The 16604-nt window shown below is 35.4% G+C and overlaps 1 protein-coding gene across 1 annotated transcript; it reads right to left on the reverse strand.

Moving 5' to 3' along the window:
- Positions 1-5179: 5179 nt before the first annotated feature.
- Positions 5180-10169, reverse strand: LOC133338862 (DDB1- and CUL4-associated factor 10 homolog). Its single transcript, XM_061546986.1, has 6 exons — positions 9936-10169; positions 9732-9845; positions 7513-7882; positions 7301-7456; positions 6925-7226; positions 5180-5978 (listed from the first exon to the last, which is right to left on the reverse strand). The coding sequence occupies exons 1-6, from the start codon at positions 10112-10114 to the stop codon at positions 5186-5188; spliced, it is 1914 nt and encodes a 637-aa protein (XP_061402970.1). The 5' UTR covers positions 10115-10169; the 3' UTR covers positions 5180-5185.
- Positions 10170-16604: the final 6435 nt, after the last annotated feature.

Below are 16604 nucleotides of genomic sequence, written 5' to 3' on the forward strand. Positions count from 1 at the left end.
AAAGAAACCCAACACACCAAACTCAAGATCCACACATTGATTTTTTATTGTTTTTCCCCCTTTTCTCAAATTGATTAATCGCTCGAAATGGAATATCATCAAGCAGAATATCTACAGAATCATTACAAATAAATAAATATAAAAAAATAAATAGTACAACAACAAAATTGCCTATATATGAGTACTCATTTATTTCCGGGGGAGGAGGACATTAAGCAAAGGTATGTATTGTTGTAGTCAACCTTCTGTAATAATCTGGTTGCTGCCTTGTCAATGATGGGATCATCCGCCGAATTTTCTCAGTCATTGAAGGACGTGTAAAGACGTGTTAAAAGATCCAAATTTTGTCTCCCTGCTGTCTTCCGAAGGCTGAGTTGTTTTTATCTGCAAAGTTTTCATTGCTCTCGATTGTTGCTCCTTTGTCGACCTCATGGTACATGTCTTTCTATCAAATGCTTGTTTTGATATGGAACTTTTGAGTGCTGGGACCGACTGCAAGGAATCTGAAGTGTCTTTCTAACACTCACTCGTTACTTCTCCTATCAAAAATAATCCCCTCAGTAGCTGTTTGCCTCAGAAGCATCCTATTGATGGCTGAAGTTGACACACATCCTGCAGTTTCCACTTTAATGGGTTTTAAATGTTTCCGAATTGATATGTTTTAATTTAATGGCGCCCAACGTAAGGCACGAATCCAAATTTCAATGGGCTAACTTTATGGGTTGGAGGACATGACGTCGACCTAAAACTAATGCTCATTCAGGCGCTAAGGTATCAAGAAGGCTCCGTTCCAATACAGTCGTGACTTCTTCCCCTCAGTAGCTGTTTTGCCTCAGAAGCATCCTATTGTCGGCTGAAGTTGAGGCACATCCTGCAGTTTCCACTTTAATGGGGTTTGAAACGTTTCTGAATTCATAGGTGTTGGTAGAATTGGAGGACGTGACGTCGACCTAAACCCAATACTCATTCAGGCTCTCAGTTATCGACAAGGCTCCGTTCGAACACAGTCGGTTTCAAGAACTTGTTACGTGACTCTCAGTTTCATATTTAATGTTGGGCGCTTAACGAAAGGCACGAATCCAAACTTTAATGGGCTCGTAATTTACGCCTATACTTTCACCTCTATATTTAACTTTATGGGTTGGAGGACATGACGTCGACCTAAACCTAATACGCATTCAGGCGCTCAGGTACAAACAAGGCTCCGTTCCAAAACAGTCGGTTTCAAACTTGTTACGAGATCGTCAGCTTCATTTTAATCTTAATGGCGACCAATGGGGCATGATTCCAAATTTGAAAAAAAAAAAATCGTAATCTGCCCCTTTACCTTATTTAATGGCAAACAATGCAGTTGCCCTCACCTCTATATTTAACTTTATGGCGCCCAACGTGAGGCATGAATTCAACATTTTAATGGACCTACCCACAGTCAACTTCGGAAAATTTGTCGATGTGGAAGACTATGTTCCGAGATGTTGTCTTCTACTTGGTCTTTCCATCTAATTCGTGGCTTTCCCCTTCTGCGTGAGCTGAGGCATTCTCATTCATTCGCACAACATGAACTAGCCACCGTAGTCGCTGCAGCTCAATACGATTGACTGTGTCGATGTCCGCGTATAGATTGTAAAGCTCGTTCTTCGACGCAGATATTCAACGTCGACGCTGATCGGCCCGTACATCTTTCGGAGAATTTTTCTCTCAAACATCTGCTTGCGCAAACTTCTTCTGATCCATCTGTTGGCCATCACCACCCTTCTCCGAATTTCAAAACTTATGTCATTAGTTTTATTTATGGCAGTACCAAAGTATATAAAATCTTTAACAACCTCGAAGCTGTATTTCTCAAGTTCCACAGTTGGTCCCAGTCTACTGGACGTCTTGCGCGTTGGTACCATCAGCTTGGTCTTCTCGCCATTTACTGCCAGACCAACTTGGGCCGACTCCTTCTCAATTCAAAGGTGGCTGTTACCGCTCGCAATGTACGACCCATTATATCGATGTCATCGGCGTAGGCGAATAACATGTGATGTTTGGTGTACAGAGTGCCATTTCTGTTCACTTATGCGTTTCGTATGACCTTTTCCATATGGATGTTGAACAGGTGACACGACAAACTATCACCTTGTCTGAATGCTCGTTCGGCATTGAAGGGCTCCGATAGGTACTTTCCGACTTTAACGGCTGGCCTTGTGCCACTTAAAGTTGTCCTACATAGGCGTATTAATTTTGCAGGAATGCCGAAAGCAGACATGGCTTTAAACGATTACCATGTTTTTTGCTGCATCATGCCGTTGTCGGATGTTTCTTCTTCCGATTTTTGCATTAAAATCTCATAGCAGAACTTTAATGTCATGACCAGGGAAGCTGTTACTATGCGCTCGTAAAATATGTCTTTGGTCTGCTCATCTTTGTCTTCGCAGCCAAATTCATGTCTCGTTTCATGGCAGCGGGTGATGATAAAAGCTACCCCAGGTGACACCGAGGGGAGGTCAGTCAGGATAAGCCTGGACTTCGCCATGTTAAAGCCAATTAGAGCCGTTGTTTGGTATCCATCTTCCCCCACGCCACCCCTTGTTCACTATACACTTAATTGAATAATAATCAATGTGGGTACGAATACAAATGCTGATGAACTCATTCAATTTCCAATGCATCGTAATAGTTTGCTCTATACATAATTTAATGTCATCCAATGCTGTAAAACTCGTCCTGTGTTTATTTTATGGCGCCCAACAGATTCCATATTTTAATAAGTTCGTGATATGCGTCTATACATAACCACCTCTATATTTAACTTTATGGCGCCCAACGTGAGGTACCAATTCAAATTTTGATGGCACACAATTCGGTGACCCTCACCCCTTTACTTAACTTCATGGCGCCCAACGTAAGTCACAAACGGCACAAATTCAAATTTTGATGGCACACAATGCGGTGATCCTCACCTCTTGGGGAACAAATTCAAATATTGATGACACAAAATGAGGTGATCCTTACCTGACTTAATGGCGCCGAACGTGAGTCACATGGCATTCAATGTGGCGACTCTAACCTCGTCCTACATTTATTTTATAACCAGTAACAAGGATTACGAATACAAATGGTGCTGAACTCGTGCAATATCGACCCCCTATCAATCAATTTCCGAAAAGTTGCCAGTATACCATCAGTCAAATCAACCCTCAGCTTGGCTTTATATTTAATATTATGGCACAAATTCAAATTTTGATGTCACAAAATGCGATGACCCTCATCTCTTTACATAACTTTATGGCGCCCAACGTAAGGCACAAATTAAAAAATTGAACATATCCTCAAATACTTGTTCACATCCAATGTGCGACCCTAACCTCGTCCTACATTTATTTTATGCCCACTTGTACGAATACAAATCGCGATGAACTCGTGCTCTATCGACCCCCCATCAATCAATTTCGGAAAAGTTACCAATATACCATCAGTCAAATCAAGGCTCAGCTTAGCTTAATATTTAAAATTATGGTAACCGATGTGGGGCACGAATCAAAATTTGAATGGGCTCGTTGTTCTCTACTGACTTGCTGAAAACGTACATTTAAGATTATCGGGTATGTTCTGGAATTCACGGCGTGTTCTTTTCACTTTACACATACACTTCACCTCAGAAGCTACCTCCTGTTCTGCTTCTCACGTGAATTGAAATTTTGAACTGCGACAAAAATAAACGTCGACATGGTACTTTGCAGAAATAGTGTTGCCATTCAATATAAACTGTATTCGTTTTTAACATTGTTTTTGTAATTTTTTAGTAATTTCATTAATTCTAACGACAATTTTATTATTTTTTTTTAATATTTTTTTATTCGCAACATAAAATATATGTATGAAACCTCTGTAATAACATTAATTTCTTGATTGATTTAAGGGGAACATTTGGTAACCCTATCTTTTTCGGCCTTACTTCAAATCAGTTGTTTGTGTCAAGCAAGAAATTCAATTGAAGAAAATTTAAGACAAACCTTAGTATCTATTTAAAATTTGTTGTTAATGGTGTTTCATGTTCATTTTGTGATTTTAAACAAATTATACGCAATAATAACAAATCAATCTATCGTAATGTGCGTTTTTTATTTCAAAAAAGATTTTCTTTTATATGAAAAAACAGGAATACACCCGACTCTCACTATGGAAATGTAAGTGTAAAGAATACACCTCAAATGGGTGTAAAGTGTGTTACAGAACACCTCGGCGTGTGTTCGATACACTTCTGCCGTTGAAGTGAATACCAGAACATGCCCGTATGGCTCCCAACGAGGAGCAGGAATCCAAATTTGAACGGCATTGTGCTGCTCTATCAATCCTAAGGTCATTTTGGAACATTTTTCGAAACCAAGTTTTAGAGGGTCGATATATAGAGGCGTCAATATATATTATATACAAAAACGACTGTTACAATTAATATTTCGAAACACGTTTTTTATTATATGTTATGTTATATTATGCAATTAATGTACTTCTTATCGTATAAGACATATTGAAAATCACTTTCAAAAGATTTTCTTCTTATTCTTATTTTTTTTTATGGGAGCAGTGGTTTTATAAAATTTTAATTATACATATGTAGAATTTGAAATTTTAGAATATAAAAAACACACAGCAATTTACCTCAATTATTTATCAGATAACACCAAAAATATATACGAAAAGTAATGCATGGCAATTGTAAATTAGCTACATAGAGACGACCATATCAAATTTTGTACAGTACAGTGTACTAATAATTGGCAAAAACAAATATTTGAATTCTTTCAAAGTAATATGCAAACGTAACGGAAGAATAATTAAGGTAAATGCAAAAATAAAGAAAAAAATAATAATAATTAAATTCACCTTACTAAAAATTAATACTATTATTATTATTCTTATATAATTAAAGTCTACAGATAAAATCCAAAATGTTTATGTTCTGTGGGGGTTTGACTTTTGGAAGAGTTAGCCAATAAATAACTATGTTATTTGTTAAATACGATTGTATATACATAGAAATTGATTTGATTTTATGTTTGCCTAAAAACTCTTCCAAATCGATTCTTTCATATCATTTTTAAAAATGTAAATGGTTTGAATGATAAAAAAAAACAAAAGGAAATAATAAATATGCTGATTATTTATAATCGAAAAAATAGATTGAGCGGCAGAATTTGATTTACAAAACCGGATGATACCAAACAACTTTGCCACTTTTACAACCTGTTGCCAACAATGGTTCCGTGGGACTAAATTTTGTGCTAAGCACCTTGTCGTCGTGACATCGCAGCTCCTTCAACACACACAAGGGTCGCGGTTTCTGTTTGATTGTCTCGATTTCTTGATAATGTTGTGGATACTCTGAACTGGTTTCGGTATAACCCAACAGTCGTACACCATTGTCATAGGGCGAGCAAACAATGCGGCCATCAGCTGAAAAACTTGGCTCCTTAATGAATCCCTTGCCCTTGTTCGGCTCCTGAATGTAGTACATTAATTTTTTAGGATTTTCAAAGATTTTCCTTTCCCGATTCGTGTAGGTATTACGTTTTAGTGGTATGATAAGGGGCCGTACACGTATACGACCAAGTGGTAAATATGGCGGTGAATCACTGCTGGATGTACTACTGCCGCCATCGGTTGAATTGGCCGTCGTATCGGAGCGATATGAACGACCCGATCTTCGTGATGTGGAATCGTTGGTTCGATTGTTTGTACTATCATTGCGATTTGAAGCTGTTGTTGAGGCAGCTATTGCCGGTAATACGCCACTGCTTATGGCATACACATAATTGTAGCCGGTAACGGCATTCGAATTACGGGCACGATTTTGACGTATTGCACGTTCTTGAACTGTGACCTCGGCAGCCCAAATGTCTGGAACAAATGTTTGATTTGCAGCGGTCGATGATGCTGCAGCTGTAGCCGTTGATTGTGGTTGTCTACTTGATGTTGAATTGGTATTCGAGGAACTTGAAGAAGACGATGACGGTAAGGTGGGAGGAGGAGGTGGCGGAGCTGTAAAAATATATATGTGACAAAAAATTATGAATTTTTGGTAAACATTATTTAAGGGCTGGTTTGGGATTATTGATTTTAAAAGAATATTTTTTTATGGGACAACACAGGGGTGGATTTTTTTAAGAATATTTTTTCAGGGCACCAACACTGGCGTGGATTTTTAAAGACCACTTTTTCAAGGCACCAATACAGACGTGGATTTTTTAAAGAATATTTTTTAATGGACCAACCCAGGCGTGCATTATTTAAAGAATATTTTTTAAGAGACCAACACAGGCGTGGATTTTTAAAGGATTTTTTTTAAAAACACCAACACAGGCGTGGATTTTTTAAAGAAAATTTTTTAAGAGACCAACACAGGGGTGGATTTTTAAACAATATTTTTTCAAGGACCAACATAGGCGTGGATTTTTTAAAGAATATTTTTAAGGGACCAACACAGGCGTGGATTTTTTAAAGAATATTTTTCAAAGCACCAACACAGGCTTGGATTTTTAAAGAATATTTTTTCAAGGACCAACACTGGCGTGGATTTTTTAAAGAATATTTTTTCAAAGCACCAACACAGGCTTGGATTTTTAAAGAATATTTTTTCAAGGACCAACACTGGCGTGTATTTTTTAAATAATATTTTCTCAAAGCACCAACACAGGCTTGGATTTATAAAGAATATTTTTCGAGGCACCAACACAGGCTTGGATTTTTAAAGAATATATTTTCAAGGACCAACACTGGCGTGGATTTTTTAAAGAATATTTTTTCAAAGAACAAACACGCTTGGATTTATAAAGAATATTTTTTAAGAGACCAACACAGACTTGGAATTATAAAAAATAATTTTCAAGGTACCAACACAGATTTGGATTTTTAAAGAATAGTTTTTTGATATTTTTCAACTTACCACCACGTCCTGGCAGACGAGATCTTAGAGCACGTTGTCGCCGATTTATACTAATTAGCAGATCATCTGGTGAATCGCCACTTTCATCACCGGCACCCATGCCACCACCAGCACTGTGTTGTGATTCATCATCACTCTCACATACTAATTTACGTTTCCGTTTTGAACTTTGATGTTCTTCCTGGACTTGTTCCGTAATATCTGTTGGCTCCTCATTTATGTCGTGTATACATGACCATTCAGTCTTTTCATCGTAGCTAATATTGCGGCTTAATATTGAATGTCCTAAAGGATGGATCTAAAGATATAGTGGAAAAATAAAAACCAATATAAACAAATTGTTATGTAAAATAATGTGCGAAATAAACATACCTGCAAAGCTAATACTACTTCAGCATCATTTTCTTCAGGAAAATCTGTTACCAATTCGACACGATTTTTCTTTTGTTTCTTCGAAAAGACATGATCGAATTTGGCCGCTTGAGGTATATATTGATGGCCCATTTGCATTAAACGATAAATGCTTGGCTGTAATAGACCTCAATTAAAGGAGATTTAAAAATATATTTTTCTTTTAAACTTACCCTAAATCCATTTAAGTCCTTATGCAATGAGGTCAAATCCAAATGATGTATTATCATTAGATAACCACCAGTTGAACATATTACTAATTTACTGCAATCTGGTGATATGCGACAGCGCATTAGACCGCTTGTGTGGAAAACTTTTTGATATATTAGACCTTGTTCGGTGTGTGAATTAATGTCCCAGGTAAATATGCTACCATCGAAACCCGATGTTACCAATAGATTATCCTTATGTGAATATTCAATATTTTTCACCCAATTTGAATGTCCATGCAGACTGCGTACTTTCTTTTTCAGATATCTCAAATCCCAGAGTGCAACAGTTGTGTCATCTGAACAGGTTGCAAACATACGTTCATCCAGGAATCTATACAGGAGATATTGAAAAAGAACTTATTCGGTATAGCTAAATAGGGGAAAAATCAAGGAAACAAATGTTCACTGAAGGCCATCTGTCAAAAACATTTGGAAATTTATCCGCTTTGTATTTTAAATAACACAATTTTTGAGAGGGTTTCGAAAACTCTACTGGCACCCTAATATGGACTTTCTTCTATTTAAATTTCAAAATTTCTTCTATTTAAAAATTAAAATAATCGAGGAAAAACTGTTATTTCAGCTTTGTTCCGGTTCAACAGTGAGTTTGTTCTTTTGACTGACAGAGTGAAGGGTGGCAAAAGGGTGGTTTGATTGATTCAACTGGAATACAATACAGTCGCTATCTAACTGGTAAGTGTACTAGGGATTGGCGGCTAGGCGGCCGAATCTCTTTTTAATTAGAAGGGTTTGCGTGCTTTTTGTGGATTTTTGTTCGGCTCTAGGTCCATTGAAAAACTCGATGGTTATGGGTTTTTCTTTTTGTTTATTTTTTTATATTATCCAAAATGTCGACTGTCTTCGGCAGTCATCTTTATCGAAATACTACAAACATACAAGTATTTTAAAGAGATATAAACTTAATTATATTGCACAAATCTTACGGTTATGAGATAAGCAACGATTTTTATCACCGTATATGCTAAGCTAAGTTTCTCTTCGTTTGTGCTTATGAACTATATTTCAGTAAATATTTGGACAGTGGTCCGTGACAGTCTTATAATTCATTCTCCTATCGTTAGGTACATTTGTTGTGTTTAACATTTCTAGGGTGGATCGTCGTTTATAATTATTTTCTTGTGTCAATATATCTACGTCTTTAAAATTCGGCGTATGACCAATTTTTGTGCAAGCGCCCTTTTTTGCTCTAAAGGTTTGTCTCAAGTTTAGTTTTTGTTGTACCAAAATATACCTTTTGGAATACGTTGGATTTGTCCCCATTACATTTTATCTTATATACCACATTGCATTTGTCTTCCTTTTTATTTTTGGTATTGTTTTGCTGAACAGGTTATAGATAGTTATTCTTAGATTTTAAAGCAAATTGATAATTATTCTTGTCATAAATATTCGAAATTCGCAATAAGTCAATGTTTTGTATGCTTTTTCTAATTCTCGTTCGTGTGCTTGGATGTTTTTAGTAGTTCGTCAATAGTTCTCTATGGTACATGGCGTATCCTTTCCTTGTTCTCTTGGTGTTCGTCGCTTATATTAAGCACTCTTATATTATTATTTTTATTCGTCTAGGATGCTTAGAGTAAAAATTAATTAATCGTCTAGCTGCGGTGGGCTTTTGGTACCAATCTATTGTTAGTGTTTGGCCTTGTCGGATTATTGTTACGTCAAGATAAGGTAATTTTTGGTTTTCTTCCAATTCGTGCGTAAATTACACATGTTGCACAAAGAAGTTCAGGGTATTTAATGTATTGTCGATGTCTGTTCTTTTCACTATGCAAAGTATATCGTCTACATATTTCGTAACTAATTTTGGTTTATTTGTCAATTTCTCCATTGCGGCCTGCCAAGGCTTTCTCCTATGGAGAACGGCTATGCAGTTTTCATATTATTGAATCAAAATTGAAAGCATTTTGACAGCTCGGGTGAATTCATCTGTCCTTATCGGACTACCTTATTATTGGGTCATGGTAGAATTAATTGGAATTTGTTCCGATATTAATTGTAGACCAAACCTATATTTTTTCAATTTGAGTTTTGAATTTTCTATGCCTTGGTAGTCAAAATATAGACCGGAGAACGTAATTTTGGAAAATTTGTTTTTTGGAAGTTAATAGATCTGGTCTATTTGAATTCCAGGAAAATCTGTAAACATTTCAACTTACTTAATACAATTAACATTGTCACTATGGGCATCCTTGATGTGATATGTTTGCCTCTGTGTTGTCGTATCAAAAAACAGTATCGACTTCTTTTCGCAGGCAGCTACCAACACATTACTATATATGGAAATATATAAACAGAAAAATACAAGGGACCATTTCAGTATCAAAAATATTATTTCATGTAGCTGATATCATGATATTAACCCTTTGGGTGAAAATTCCAAATTGAAAACCGCTCCATAGTCCGACGTTTGATTTGGTTTATCGTTCCAATGTTCAAAATCTGTCAGCGATCCATACACCAAATTCATAACATTGTCAAAATCTCCACGCATTGACCTTAGGCCATATTCTCTGCGATACAGCCATCTGTGAAGGCTCATTCTAAAACAACACAACACACCAGTTGTGTTCAACGTCTTTGGGATGGGCAAAACAAATCGAAATAAATACCCTACTCCTTAAGTACTTCACCGGCTGGTGGTAGAGGAGCGTAGCGTAGATCTGCTGTTTAGAAGTACTGAATTTGTTGTAATGTGATTGACTAGTTTATTTGCTTGTAGGTTCTCAGCAATATTGCGTGTCTAATAGTTTTGCAGTTCTAACGGTTTATCCAGCGAACAATGAACAAATTCCAATTTCAAGGATTATTGAGGAATTTGTTATTCGTAGTATTTCCAAGTGCAATTTGTTTTCACAGCAGCAAAGCAAAACACACACGAAATGAAGAGTGAAATCAAGCAAGTATATTTTTCCTTGACAGTTAGTCTGACAGCTGTTTTTGTGCTGTATTTTGGGGCCACTTTAGAGTATGGTTGCCATTGGTTTAAAATAATTGAAAACAAAAAAATACCCAAATTCTATACACGTAATTATGTAAATATTTCAGTTGGCAATACTTTGACAGTATTAAACTTTTTGTTATTTTTAAAAAATACAAATATTGTAATTGACATGGCACAATAAATAGGTAGTCTATTTGGTGCAGCTGGCTATTCCAAGGTAGATATACAGGATATTTGCACCAACAGCTGGGCCGATGCGGCTATACCTTGGACTATTCGATTAACTGTCAAAGTGCGTAGTTTCTAATTGAATTCATTGTGTAATTTTGCTAAGCATGAGAGAGACCAGCTGGATATCAGCTGTCGCTCAAGTTTGTTGTCAAAATCCATTATTATGAATTGACTACAATTATGAAAACGTAAACCATGTCCAATTTCTTGACATTAGACTTTAGATAAAACAGCTGGCTTTCGAAAGTTCATTAACAAAAAGTTTTTTTTTTTTTTGATATACCACCTTTGGTCTGTTCCAGTACATTTTAATAGTAAATCTAGTAAAAGGGAAAATTTTCAAAATTGCTCTCAGAGTACAAAATAATTTGAAAAGTTCGGGAACTCAAATCTAGTAAATATGCCAAAATTAGATGGCAATACTTCAAAATCAACATAAAAATCAATCCGAAGTAGGCATTCCTGTTTACCATTTTTACTCGCCCAAATTTCTCGAGTAAAAAGTTTACAAAGAGAACGCCATATTGTTTTGTGCTCTCTTACATTTGATTCAATGTTTTACCAGTTTTGTAAGTTCAGGAATGGTTTTCGATTAAAAACTTGCAAAACATGCAAAATTAGTAGATTCTTTTAGGTTCTGAAACATAAAACTCCTTGTACATTAGAACTTTTTTACCGGGTTAACCTACTTTATGAGGATTTATTTGACATATATGTAAAGGAAATGACAATTGAAACCCACTGGGCTAACGAAATCTGGTTAAATGTAAACGTACTATATCTCTTATTATTGCACCATGGCATGGTATAATAATAGAAGGTAACAGCAAGTGTTGTTGTACAACAAACGATACAACAACCACATGGAAATTTGTTTTTGTAAGTTATACTAGTGTCAACATCATTTGACAGAAGAATGTAAACAAACTAATAAATTATATTTATTTTGAAAATGAAATATTTTCGAATCCTCAAAATAAAATTTGAAAAACATGAATGAAAATCTATCAAATTTATATTTCTGTCGCTTCCACATCCTTCCTATAATTGAGCTATTGCCACTTATATGTGTAACACATATGAAAATGCAGGGAATTGCGAGTTATTCAATGAAGAAAGATTAGGTTCCTCAAACTTTCCCAGCAGGCAGATTGAGTAAATTGAATACGGGAACATATTTAATGAAGAACAATTTCAAATTGTATGCGTTCCCAATTTTCCCGTTGGGTGATTTTTAAAAACATAATTTGTCAAATTAATATTGACACTAGTATTACGTTGGAATTAAATCAGCTGGGATTTGCTGTTACCTTTTATAATTGTACCATGGCACCATGGTAATTTTCAACACTTTGTTTGGCAACAATATAATCGCTTATGACTACGTTCACACGTAGTATTTATTTGTCATTCTGATACTAGACGCGCCTTCCCGGTTGGCAAATGGAATGAAGGTCGCTGCGGTTAGTCAGATATGAACCGACCTGGTTCTACTCATTGTGGAAACCTTGGGGGTCTACGAACCCCCGTGCACCAAAAAAGAATCCTGGTAGTTCCCGTAAAAGTGCGTTTAGATTTACGAAATCCACTCGATCTCAAATGTCAATTCCATGCTTTTACGTCAAATGTAATCCACTGGATTTGTGAACAGGATTAACGTGATGTATACGCAATATAATTGACATTTGAGATCGAGTGGACTTAGTAGTCTAAACGTACCCTAATTCACTGAATTTGTGAACGTGATTGTGGTGACATAAGCTCTGTCTGTTAACTCGATATTTGGTAACAATTGTTACCAAATGTCTGTTTACACAAAAATCCAGTAAAAGAGAGTCAAGTGAGAGAGCAAGTTTGACAGTTGAACAACAACAAAGTTGCAGGAGTTTACTGAAAGAATTTTATTCAGTAAGATTTAGCAACTCAGCCATTTTCTGATCAGCTGTTTTCTGACCAAACACAAAAATTATTTAAAACATTTTTTTTAATTTGCAAAGTTTAATTGGAAATTAATTACAGAAAATGGAAGAAAATTTGTAAGTAATGCAAAATTTCATTAAATTAGAAACTAATTCCTTATATATATTTAGGCAAGTTCCAGATAGAGGGCAATGTATTGATTCAGGAAGATTAAATGTTCCCGGGGAACTTACCAGATCAACTTTTCTTTTATTATTCATTTTATTTTTAATAATAAATGCAATACAAATAATTGTGTTCGTCCTTTGTTTGTTGTTTATTTTGGCGCAAATCTAATGTTTTCTTGAATCAGCTGTTTATTTGCTAAATCTTACTAAATGAAAGGCTTACTCTCTGAACTAGAACTTACTGAATACATGTTACTAGAAAAGAAACCAGACACACCTACATACGCTATGTAATTTACGTATGAAATCAAGTGGATTTAGTCTAAACGTCATTTAAGATGATTAAAAACAATAGTAGAAAAAAAGTTACGCTTTTGATTTCGTGCTGTACAGACAATGTCGATAACGGACTATACAATTTTGTCGATTTTATCCTTGTGCTTAAAAAATAAAGAAAATGCTGAAAAAAGGTCTAAGATGGAATAATGAAGTGAATTATGAACAAAACATATGTTGTGACTTTGTCCCAACATAAAATAATTAAAATCAACAAAAAAAATGAAATAAAAAAAAAATTATATATTTTTTTGCTTCAACGTTTATTGTGGTGTTGTGTGACAAACATATGTTTGCACAAATGTAAGAATGTTGCTCAATGTGTTTGTTTTTTTTGTCGCTACAATGTCCTGTTTTTATTTGTCTTATTAAAGTTGAACGCCATCAAGAAAACTCCAAACCACGAAGAAACTGACCCCTCCCAAATATCTGCGAGGAGGAGGTCAGATAAAATTTTTGAAGAACATTTTGAAGAATATTTTGAAGATAATTTGGAAACAGCCATAAAACAGCCTTGAAAAGTTGCCAAAATCCTGCCAATAATCCCCTTTAAATCCGTATGGAGAGGGAACAAAAAATCCTGGTAATCCGTGATGATTTGCTCTGTCGCTGGTAATGAACCCCTACAATAAAGAAACCAGAAAATATATATATTAAATCGTTGGAAACCAGGTAAAAGAATATTAATATAATACTTACCAATTCGAGCCAATGCTGGAATAATGGAATTGTCAGTTTCCCTATGCAAATCAGAAAAACCTGAAATGATATAAGAGAAAGATAACGTTAAATTCAATTTTTACAAAAATAAGACACAAAAAACTATAAAAAAGACAAAAAAATACAATTAAAACAAAAATATATGTTAGTAATAAGTTGTGAATGTTTGTAGTTAGTTTAGTATTAAGAATTTAAATGATTTATATTTTGTGAGGATTTTTAACCCCTTTTAATTACTGGTGAGCTAGATTACCACATTTCTACGTGGAGCAAGAACTCAATAATTTTGCGGACGCAATTTAACCGCATACGTCACCACTAATAGAGCTCTCTTAGGTAGGTGTAGTTGCCTAAAGTGGCCTAAATTGGCAGTGTAAAATGCCCTAGTCAAAGTGTTGGTAATCGAAGTAATTGATTCACACTGAGAGAAAGGAGTTAGGAGTTCGTAAATTGACATGTTTTTCAACCTTTATGTTTTAGATTAAGTTCAAAATGTCAATAAATGATTTTTATGTTTGATTTTATGTTATTAGAAATTATGTTGTGTTAAGTTTTCTTTGTGAGAGAGGGAATTAGGTGTAAGTTTTCGTGATGTAAGTGTGTGTGGAATTTGGGGCCCTTTTAAATATAAAATTTCGTTAATTGGACTAAAGGGTCAAGGATGGGCGGGCATAGTGGAGGAGCACTAAACCAAGCTCCTTCGTCATAGGTGTATGTTGTGTTTGTTTATGTTTTTTGTGTTTTGTATGATCCAAAAATTTCTAGTTGTTCGTTCCCTAGGGTTGATGGTGGCAAGGGTTGAGAACTCCCCTGAACGAAAAGTGTTCCTAACTGAGCTAGTGCGAACCCCACCATAACGCCGCATTAGGTCTAGAACGTAACAATATGGCGCCCAAACTAATTCAAAAAAATCAGCATCCGAAGCACCGTACATCAATATGGCGCCTAGGATGACACCTAAAATATGTGCAATAAAACCTAAGCACTGTGCAATAGCCTATAGGGGGCAATAGATTAAAATGAAAGATCGCATTTTTAATTAGCTAACGGATATTGCATCCACTTTTTAGATTTAGAATAAACTGTGATAAATGTGCAATATTTAGTTTAGAGAATTAAAAATTAGGATATTTCATTCCATCATTAGGGTCAAGTGCAATAGCTTTTTGTTCGTCAAGTGTAACAAAGATTGTATTGTTTTATGACCTGTGTTTTATGTGTTTCTGTTTGTGTTTAAAGTAGCAGCAATAGGATTTAGGTTAGCAGTGGACGAAATTGCAATATCTGCTATGACTATGAGAGCCATAGACTGTATTGACGATATAGTCCGTAAATGAGATCTCTTTTCTTCGATGTGTTAGAAAACTGCCATACTGCTACCCAAAACGGAAATTATGTCCATTTAAATGTTTGTAAATGTCCAATAATTTAATCAATACATCATGACGACCTAATAAGGCCACTTTATTATGAAAATGTTTTTTGTTTACAAATAAACAATACCCCACACACAATCTCACGTTAGCTGAAAATACTCCTAGGACCTCTCGTTTTTGTTTAAAAATATTTGTTTATCTCTTTTGTGTTGTCTAATTGTTTTTACCCTTATATTTTTTTTTATTTTTTGTGTAACTTATATATTTTAAATTTTGTTTAACCTTTATAATTTAAATTTAATTATTCTTTAACGATTATGTAGATTAAGTGTTTATCTCTTTATGTTTTTTATTGTTTTTACTATCAAAAAAAAAAATATATATATAAAAATATCACAAATTTTAATATTGCTATCTAATGAGCACAAGTAACGCCGGTAAAAGTCGAAGAAAGAGAAATAGATCGCTAGTGTTCGATCTTAGTAGAACGTCTATTTCTTCTCCAAGGCCGAAAACTAAGAGAAAGGAAAAAGCTACAAAAATGCCTAATGTTAACAACAACGCCGACCCAGCAATAAGGGATTTATCGGGTTCTATTAACAACCCCAAACCTAGCACTAGCGCTGCCTCTGGCGTTTTGCATCCAAATATCCCAAATCCTAATATTCCACAATCTAATATACAACATCATAATCCACAACCTACTCATCCAATCGAAGTTGACCAACTGGTAAGGAGTTTGGTCCAAGATAGTTTAAACCAAGCGCAGGCTAACCTACAATCTATGGTTCAGCAAAGTGTGACCAAAGAAATGGAAAAGGTCTACACTGTCCTTGATAAGTTGAACGATACTGTGGCCAGATTGTCACTAAATACACACCATGAATCGCAACCTCCAACAAAACAGCCTACCCAAAATCCAATGCGTCCATCTCCAACTCCAAGTAGGGAAAATGAACCGAGGTTAGGTAGAAGCCACACCATTACACCATCTTTCGTGAGCACCCATAGTTGCCAAGGTATAAAAATAGAAAGGTTTGGCCTAAACTTCTCTGGTCGACCCAATACATTGTCTGTAGAAGATTTTATATATAGACTAGAGCATTTTCAAAAACTCTATAATTTGGATTGGAAAGATATCCTTAACGAATTCCATATGATAGTTTCAGGGCCAGCAAACGAATGGTTTTGGTTAGAACAGATGAACCACAATATATCCAGTTGGGAATCGCTGAAACACGCCTTATGCGAACGTTTCAAAGTAAAAAGAACATGCTTTGAAGAAATGCGCGATTTATTAGAACGCAAACAAATGCCTGGAGAGTCAATTGACTCATT

The sequence above is a fragment of the Musca vetustissima genome, unplaced genomic scaffold (assembly GCF_032173495.1).
Source record: "Musca vetustissima isolate MV318-11 ecotype Yass unplaced genomic scaffold, APGP_CSIRO_Mvet_v1 utg22193, whole genome shotgun sequence".
Taxonomy (NCBI): domain Eukaryota; kingdom Metazoa; phylum Arthropoda; class Insecta; order Diptera; family Muscidae; genus Musca; species Musca vetustissima.

Excerpts from the sequence above, each read along its gene's own strand:
- LOC133338862 (XM_061546986.1), bottom strand. The coding sequence starts at position 10,114 with ATGAGCCTTCACAGATGGCTGTATCGCAGAGAATATGGCCTAAGGTCA. Across the intron at positions 7,883-9,731 it reads GACAATGTTAATTGTATTAA|ATTCCTGGATGAACGTATGT; the intron begins GTAAGTTGAAAT and ends TCTCCTGTATAG. Across the intron at positions 7,457-7,512 it reads AGGACTTAAATGGATTTAGG|CCAAGCATTTATCGTTTAAT; the intron begins GTAAGTTTAAAA and ends GGTCTATTACAG.